Genomic DNA, 9,714 nt, shown 5'->3' with positions numbered 1-9,714 from the left:
ACAAAAGTTACACTACAAAATCTTTTTCCAAAAAACAGAACATCTATTTATTTTTTTAATCTAACAAACTTCTTAAAATTATCGTTGCCTATCATCAGCAAGTTCAATTGAATTCCACGTACAGATATTTAATCTGTTAGAGTAACAGCAGCCACAGATTCCACTTCCTTTTAATCTGGACTAAAGAGTTTTAATTAGTGCAAATGTAAATGAGGAGCAAAACAATTGGGTGGAAGCACTGTCTCAAACAGAAGTCCTGACTTCCTCCTCTGCTGTTTGCAATGCAGTGTGGGCAGGCACTAAGAAGTGCCATCTCCTCTCCTCCCCCCACAATCTCTCTTCCTCCCTCCCACGCACCCACCCATGCCTCCTGCCCTTGACTCTTACAGTACGGAATAGGAGAAGCTGTGATCTTTTCCTGTTTAGATGTTGCAGCGACGGATCTCTCTTTATCTCTCTCCACACTCTGACTGTGCTCATTATGTGCTCTGCGCCTCACTGTGGTGCTCCATCCCTCTGGACTGACTGTTCCTCCATGCCTGTGCTGCAGCTCAGATGGGAGACATAAGTGCTGTGGCTGTCTGGCACATGAACACAAGGCAGGTCTGGCGGGCCATCCCAGGTACAGGATGCTAAACGGCAGCCGTGAGGGCTTATTTGAACTAGGCAGGCAGCTCCAGCAAGAAGGGGACTCCCAAGCTGCTCTGCACTGCTTCCTAAGCTGCCTATTGGGACTCACACATGTGCAGAGCTTCCATTCACTACCTAACTGTCTTCATCAGGTGAGCCCTGCAGGATGGAGCTCTGTAATCATAAAGCAAGAAATGATTATGCCAGCATGATTTGTTACCTAGGAGTTTTAGACAAACTATTTGACAATTGATCAGCATGTGTATATGCATGTACAATATAGATGAGTGGATTTCTCACTCAGGCACCTGCATGCATATTTGAAAAGAACTTATGTTCTGAACAAATATATTATTATAAAGAGTTTCATGCACACATTCTCACATTTGGGGATATACATGATCAAAACCATTTGTTACTTTTTGGTTTTATGCCAAGAACATGTCATATCTGTCCAACATGCATGGACTTACATTTAACATTTATGCATTTCGCAGACGCTTTTATCCAAAGCGAGTTACAGTGCACTTATTACAGGGACAATCCCCCAGAGCAACCTGGAGTTAAGTGCCTTGCTCAAGGACACAATGGTGGTGGCTGTGGGGATCAAACCAGCAACCTTCTGATTACCAATTATGTGCTTTAGCCCACTACGCCGCTCCCATTCCACTTACACCACTTACAAATATGTAACGCACAGTTTCAATAATGAAAATTCTGTTATTATTTACAGTACTCACCATCAAATTGTTAAAAACTTTCACTGACTTTCATCCATAGACACAAAAGTTAGACAGAATTTTTTTAATTTGAAAGGAATATTCAGAGTTCAATACAAATTAAGTTCAATCATCAGCATTTTTGACAATGTTTACCACCAAAAAAAAATTATAATAATAATATTTTGACTTGTCCTTCCTTTTCTTTGAAACAAAAAGTAAAATCTGGGATACAGTGACACGCTTAAAATGGAAGTGAATGGGGCCAATTTTGGAGGGTTTAAAGGCAGAAATGTGAAGCTTATATTTCCCCATCTGTCGCTCACTTCGACGTTGTGTCGAAGCGACACTAGGGGTCTCTCTTGAGCGCTGAATATGCCTCTGATATATGAAAAAAGGCCAATGAGAAGTTGGCAGACAGTATTTGCATACCCCGCCCCTGGAAAAACGGGTATAAAGGCGAGGAAATACGTCGAGTTCATTCAGAAATTTTCTTCAGAGTCGATGGTAGTGCATGCAGTCTGCTGGGAGTCACACCTATTCCTGTGTTTCCTCTTGACACTCTGCATGCTGTTGGATTGATGGCGCATTACAGCGGCTATTTTCTCCTTCCTTGCAGGGCAGTGCAGTTGCCCCTGGGCGCTTCAACAGCGCAGAGAAACTCTAAGAAGAGTTATTTGAAAGAGCACCCCTCTCCACTCGTCATAAAGCCACTCGCTCATCCGCTCTCACTACCCTTGATGGCGGAGCGGCCCACGGGTACACAGCGATTCCCCAGGTGGATAGGGCTGTTACGCTCCACCTGTGTCCCGGAAACCCTACCGCCTGGCGGGGTCGCCCTGTGCTCCCCTCCAAGGCCTGTAGGACAACATTCTTGCTGACTGCGAAAGCCTACAGCACCACCAGACATGCTCCTTCCGCCCTGCATGCCATGGCCCTCCTGCAAGTCCACCAGGCTTAGGCGCTCAAAGATCCTACTCGGGCCTGGTTCTCGGACCTTGTACTCCTCTACTTAATCTACCCTGTACTGGAATAGGTGCTCCTACGTGGACTCCCCCTGTGTGTATTATCCGCGGTACGGTCCCCTTATGAGTGGACCTGCTAGGCAGTCCCAGCTGCCCTCCGGCCGCTATGTAGCAACTCCCCCTTCCTAGCGAGGCTGGATCCACCACTGCTCCACTTTCCACATGCCGCCTAAAAACCCATGTGAATAATGTGATTGCGCGAGGCAATCGTTTGTGTTTCGCGACAATACTTGTCCTTGAATAACGTATAAAGTGTGAGTAAGGGCAGCCGTTGAAGTTTCTGGTGCCCCCTAGGGAGTTGGTGGCCTAAACAGACTGTGTAATATGAGTATATGGAGCTGCGGTACTGTTTCTCAATTATTACGAGTGCCGGTGGTGGATCAAACAGTAATTTGCAGACCCCCTGCGGCACAATCACGGATCCCCAGTTGAAGACCCTTGGTTTACAGTGTTATGTTGCCATGGCAACACAGATGTAAAATTAGATATAACTTCACACAGAAAAGATTTGTAAGTGATTTTATCTTAATAAAATCATTTAACACGCATATTGGTCACATCTTGTGGTTATACTTTTGAAATAGTGTGTATTTTAATGCTCACGGATTGGTCCCATTCACTTCCATTGTGAGTGCCTCATTGTAACCCAGATGTTATTTTTTTATTTTTATAAAGAAAGGAAGTCGAAGTTCATTTTTGTGGCAATCAACATTGTGCCACAAATGCTTTCTATTGAGATTAACTTGTATTCAACCCAGTATATTCCTTTAAGGAACATTTTTGGAGGTTTGGAAAGGCGCTTTACAAAATAAACGTATTATTATTATTAAATCCATAATTCTGAAAAGGTTTGGACAGAATGAAAATGCAAATAAAGGAGTGATTTGTAAATTATATTCATCCTTTGATATATTGAAAGCACTACAACTAAACATTGTGTTTTTTTACCTTGTGAATTTCATTGTTTTTTTTTATTAATGTACAGTAATTTCAAATCAGATGATTGCAACACACTCCTAAAAAGTTGGGACAGTCGAGTGTTTTCCTCTGTGAAACATCACCATTTGTTCTAATAAAATGTATTAAGCATTTACACACTGAAGACACAAGTTTAAGTTTAAAAAGTGGAATTTTCCCCATTCATCCATTTTGCTAGTCTTCAGCTGCACAATTGTACGGGGTCTTTGTTGCCTTATTGTGTGCTTCATAATGTACAACACATTCTCATCTGGAGATGATCAGGACTGTAGGCAGTCCAATCTAGCACCTGCACTCTCTGCTTATTCGACCAGTGTAGTTTGAAGTCCAGCTGAATATGTTGGGATGTGTCTGGAAAAGCCAGTGCGTGATGACAGTATATGCTGCTCCAAAATTTTACATATATGTCTGCAGGGCTGGACTGGTAATCTGGCATACCGGACATTTTCCCGGCAGGCCGACGTACTTTGGGGCTGATCAGGGGCGGACTGGCCATCGGGAGAAACGAGCGGATGGTGGGTCGGCCTCGATATGCTAAAATGAGCCGCCACGTTATGCAGAAAAGGGCACCGAACACCCAATCTCAAGCCCATGTTCATGATATCCATTTCAGATTGTTTTTTAAGACAATGATGTCTGAGGGATCTGAGAACTTTACGCACTGAGATTAGACCATATTCCTTGAATCTTTTAAGTATATTGTGCACTGTAGATGGTGGAATTCCCCAAATCCTTCCAATTTGTCTTTGTTAAACATTGTTCTCAAAGTGATGGATTATTTTCTGAAGCATCTGTATGAAAATTGACAAGTCTTGAATGATCCTTGCTCTTGAAGGGCTAGGCTGTTTTTGGAGGCTCCTTATATACTATGACACAATTGCCTCACCCGTTTAACATCTCCTGTTTCACATTGCCTTTTCACATTGTTATTTTTAACTCGTCAAATTGTTATTAGTCTAAAATTGCCCCTGTCTCAACTTTTTTGGAGTGTGTTGCAATCATCTGATTTGAAATGACTACATTAATAATACTACTTTTAATATAGCAAAGGGTGAATATAATTTACAAATCACTCTCTTTTGTTTTTATTAAAATTTTTCTTGCTGTCTCAAATTTTTGGGAATTGGGGTTGTATAATAATCATTATAATTATTAACCATACTGATCTACTGACACACATATGGCTAGTATTACAAGTGATCGATTGCTATGTGACATCATATGCTGGTGGAATCCCCAAACTTCAAATGCATTAATTAAATTTAGACTTGCGCTAAGAATAAATGAGGTTATCAAACATCTTTGTGCAATGACTTACTTCTCAGGAAAATAGCTAATTGCGCCACTTTATTAACATACAATACACTCAGAGTTTGTGCGCATACACCCACGGATAGCTCAAACACTTCCATCCATAGCCACTTGCGCTTCGGAAATTGCACTTCGAATTAGCACTCTCACGAAAATTGGATAAGCACGGTCATTGCGTATAATTCTGTGCCTAGCGTGTTCACAAAAAAAGAGCTCTAAATTTTCAACTAAAATTATTTGGTTTTACATCTGATCAATATGCATGCACAGTGTTATGCATGTAGTTTTAACACATTTGCAAATATGTAGGCTAATGCACACTTTCATGCACATAAAGTTGAGAGTTCTATGCAAACATTCTTCTCCTAGTCATGCATGCAGATTCTTAAGAATGTGATGACACACTAACCTAAAAAACAGTCTGCTTCAGTCAATGAATATTAACATTGTTAAATGCTTTCTCAATCATTTATGCTCTACTTTACAGTGACAGTATTTAGATTCCTATGTCAGCGTACAGATCACACACACAGACACACACACATCTGCTCATTTGCAAAGAGAGTGTGTAAAGACAGATTAGCACATTGGTTATTGTGCGCAGCAGGATATGTACGTGAGATGATGTGTTTTCTTCTAGTCTTCAGCAAGCTTTTGTTTACTATATTGTTGCAAGCTATGCCAATGCCAGAGATCTGTACTCATTAGGTTTCCAACTTCCAGAGGGGAACTGGCCCCCACAGTGAGTCTGGTTTCTCCCAAGGTTATTTTCTCTATTAACCAACATCTTACGGAGTTTTGTGTTCCTTGCCATAGTCGCCTTTGGCTTGCTCACTGGGGTTATAAATACAATTATTATTGAATTGCTTATATTTAAACACAATTCACAATCATATTTTAACTAATTACACAATGATGACTCAAAGACATTATATTCATGATCTTGCCTGATCTTCTGTAAAGCTTGAAACTATGTGTGTTCGCAATACAAATAAAAATTTCTTGACTTGACTTCAGATGAATTCATCTTATAACATTGGCCCCGCACACAACTTGCCTTCTCTTACCCGTTCTTCAATTAATGCCACCTCTACCTGTATAATCATGGACTCGATTTGATGACAGACAGTCAGAAAAAAACCTTCTGCCCAGATTACTCACTCTGTTTTTCTCACAGAGGCTCTGTTAAACCATCTCAGGTGTCCCAGGAAATGTCCAGAATATAAACAGTGGCTCTTACACAAGAGTCCTGGAATGTAAGGCATGATATTGACCAGACAGAGTTGCTTTTGACATTAACAGTGGAAATAAATATTTAAAGTGAGCTAATATTCATCACAAATATTTACTAGTAATTACTTTTTTATAAATTACGTTTTTGGGGTGAATCTCATAAAACCTTCCATGAATATGCATTGATCATATTTGACAACCAGATCAAAAGAGAGAACAAATAAATAATTAGTACAAAGAAAATAAAGCCTTTTTTTTCGGATCATCACAATTGTTTTGCATTGTGACAGTATTTTAACAATAACAAATCAGCAAATAAATTCCACAAATAAATAAATCACACACACACACACACACACACACACACACACACAGTTGTGTTGCTGTAATGATGATATTATTAATAATCACATTCAAAAATCATAGTAGTATTTGTTGTACAAATTGATTTAAAATGAAAAGTGTTATAGAATTTTACAATATATTTTACTATAGAATTATTTACAATTGAGTTATGAGAATCTATTGATAATAACCATTTGAGAATAATGTGAAATTATTAGGAAGAAATAACCAAAACAATGAGAATTTATGGGGGAAATGTGCTTACAGTAATTGTTATGAAAATGATGTCAAAATGCAGATGTTACGAACGGAGGCAGCGAAGGCAGACGAGGAGAGCGGGTCTAAATGCAAAACTTACTTTATTGGACCAGATAAATGAACAAACACAAAGGAAAACCCTCAATGGGGAAATAAACACAAGACTGAGGAAAACGGGCAGGGAACACACATCAGGCTAACAATATTCAACGATAGACAGCGACTGAACAAACAGACAGGGTTTAAATACATGGACAAAGGACAAAGGGGCCAATGAACAAACAGAACTCAAGCAGGCAGGAAGTCCAAGGGGGCACACAGGGCAGGCAGGAACAGGGTCAGGGGCCCTGGGAGGAGGCCACCAGACAGGGGCAGGTTCAGGAGGCCCGGGAGGAGGCCACAGGATGGGAACAGGGTCAGGAGGCCTGGGAGGAGGCCACAGGACAGGGACTGGGTCAGGAGGCCTGGGGGGAGGCCACAGGATGGGAACAGGGTCAGGAGGCCTGGGAGGAGGCCACAGGACAGGGACTGGGTCAGGGGGCCTGGGAGGAGGCCACAGGACAGGGGCCGGGTCAGGAGGCCTGGGAGGAGGCCACAGGTCAGGAACAGGGTCAGGGGCCCTGGGAGGAGGCCACAGGACAGGGGCCAGGTCAGGAGGCCTGGGAGGAGGCCACAGGTCAGGAACAGGGTCAGGGAGCCTGGGAGGAGGCCCTAGAGGTGGAGACCTGGAAGGCTCTGGCGGCAGGGCCAATGGAGGTGGCGCCATAGGAGGCTCTGGAGGCGGAGGCCTGGAAGGCTCTGGAGGCGGAGCCGTAGGAGGCTCGGGAAGCGGAGCCCAGGAAGGCTCGAGAGGCTTGAGGGCCGGAGCCCTGGGAGGCTCGAGAGACTTGAGGAGCAGAGTCCTAGAGTGCTCGGGAGGTGGAGCCGTAGGAGGCTCGGGAGGTGGAGCCGTAGGAGGCTCGGGAGGCAGAGCCGTAGGAGGCTCGGGAGGCGGAGCCGTAGGAGGCTCTGGAGGTGGAGCCGGAGGATGCTCGAGAGGTGGAGCCCTAGAAAGCTCTGGAGCCTCGGGGAGCAGAGTCATAGGAGGCTCGGGGAGAAGGGCCGTGGAAGGCTCGAGAGGCTTGAGGGGCGGAGCCCTGGACGGCTCGAGGGGCTCGAGAGGCTGGAGGGGCGGAGTCCTGGAAGGCTCGGGGAGAAGGGCCGTGGAATGCTCGAGAGGCTTGAGGGGCGGAGTCCTGGAAGGCTCGAGAGGCCCGAGAGGTGGAGATCTGGGAAGCTCGGAGGGCGGAGCTCTGGAAAGCTCGGAAAGCTCGGAAGGCAGAGTTCTGGGAAATTCGGAAGGCGGAGCTCCGGAAAGCTCGGAAGGCGGAGCTCCGGAAAGCTCGGAGGCGGAGCTCCGGAAAGCCCGGGAGGCGGAGCTCCGGAAAGCCCGGGAGGCGGAGCTCTGGAAAGCTCAGGAAGCTCGGAAGGCGGAGCTCTGGAAAGCTCGGAAGGAGGAGCCCTGGGAGGCTCGAGGGGTGCTGGCTCTTGGACGGTCATGGCTACTGGCGCTGGCTCTTGGACGGTCATGGCTACTGGCGCTGGCTCTTGGACGGTCATGGCTACTGGCACTGGGACGGACAAGACCACAGGCGCTGGCTCAGGGATGGTCGAGGCTACAGGCGCTGGCTCAGGGGCGGTCGAGGCTACAGGCGCTGGCTCGCTGACATCGGAGGCTACAGGCGCTGGCTCGCTGATGGCTGAGGCGACAGGCGCTGGCTCACTGACATCGGGGGCTAACGGCTCGCTGGCCGTGGCAGGCGTGGGCTCTGGCTCGCTGGCCGTGGCAGGCGTGGGCTCTGGCTCGCTGACCGTGGCAGGCGGAGACTGGGGAGCAGAAGCCTTTCCTCTTCTCCTCCTCCGCCAGGCGGACAAAGCTGGCAACGCTGCCTCGTTGGCCATGGCAGGCACGGAAAGCCCAGAGGCGGAAACCGGGATCGAGAGAGGTCGTTCCCCGGCAGCGAGTTCCCCCAAGACTAGACTCACATATTCCCTCCACGTGAGGTCTCCAGAGTTCGGCAATTCCCTCAGCTGGTATGTTGGTAGCCCGAGCTGGTAGATGGTCTTCAGGGATGTGTCGTCGAAGCCGGTGTGGATGGCAACAGCGGAAAAAAAGTGGGAGTACTCGTGGATGGTCAACTCCGCCTGGGTCAGTTCCATAAAGTAAGCTGCTAGATCCATATTTGGTGGTCTATCGTTCTGTTACCGAACGGAGGCAGCGAAGGCAGATGAGGAGAGCGGGTCTAAATGCAAAACTTACTTTATTGGACCAGATAAATGAACAAACACAAAGGAAAACCCTCAATGGGGAAATAAACACAAGACTGAGGAAAACGGGCAGGGAACACACACCAGGCTAACAACATTCAACGATAGACAGCGACTGAACAAACAGACAGGGTTTAAATACATGGACAAAGGACAAAGGGGCCAATGAACAAACAGAACTCAAACAAGATAACAAGGGGATTAACAGAAACCAATGGAAAATTAACGAGGGCAGGTGAAAACAATGAACAGAGAACACGAACGCTAACAGGGAGACTGTGGAGCTAAACAAGGGACAAAAGTGAAAACTACGGAATTACAAAAGTGACAAAAATGACAACCAAAGGGTAACAGTGAGAACAAGACGAGGTATGCCTAATAGCAGAAATCTTAATTTTCCTAAAAATAGATTTCGTTTAATTTACGTTAATACAATTCATTTTTATTATTTTAATTTTAAATATCTGCAATTTTGGTGTTACGATCCCTGGTTGTCTGCCCCGTGTTTCTTGTGTCGCCGTCACGGACTTCAATCACCATGATTCCCGGCCCTCGTCACTGTGTTATTGTGCTCACCTGATTGTCGTTTTGTCATCATCATGTCTGTGTAGTTAAACCCCGCTGTTCTTCCATTCCCTGGTCGTTCATTGTTCGCACATGTTGAGAAGTACATGTCTTGCCTGTCTTGCCTTGTATCCATCCTGTTCGTGTGCCCCTGATGTTTTCATGTTTTAGTTTCGGTTTTCCCATTGTGGATGTTTCGTTTGTTCCTGTTTATCTTGTTTCCACTGTTGATTAATAAATCCCGCGTGTAGATCCTCACTCCTCGTCTGCCTCCTCCTGCCAAACGTTACATTTGGGGTTGCAGATATTTAATATTAACTTGTAAGCTACAACTGTATGCAGAA

At 45.3% G+C, this 9,714-nt stretch overlaps 1 protein-coding gene across 3 annotated transcripts in view; it reads left to right on the top strand.

The window, feature by feature from the left end:
• Positions 1–418: 418 nt before the first annotated feature.
• LOC127662835 (uncharacterized) overlaps positions 419–9,714 on the top strand; it is a 59,191-nt gene continuing 49,895 nt past the window's right edge. For all 3 annotated transcript variants that reach the window (XM_052154200.1, XM_052154199.1, XM_052154201.1), the window contains exon 1: positions 419–782. In XM_052154200.1, coding sequence (XP_052010160.1) covers positions 630–782 — 153 coding nt within the window. In that variant the 5' untranslated portion in view covers positions 419–629. The remainder of the gene's footprint in view (positions 783–9,714) is intronic.

The sequence above is a fragment of the Xyrauchen texanus genome, chromosome 22 (assembly GCF_025860055.1).
Source record: "Xyrauchen texanus isolate HMW12.3.18 chromosome 22, RBS_HiC_50CHRs, whole genome shotgun sequence".
Classification (NCBI taxonomy): Eukaryota; Metazoa; Chordata; class Actinopteri; order Cypriniformes; family Catostomidae; genus Xyrauchen; species Xyrauchen texanus.
Note: the sequence above shows the minus strand (reverse complement) of the source record. Positions and strands in the feature narration are given on the sequence as shown.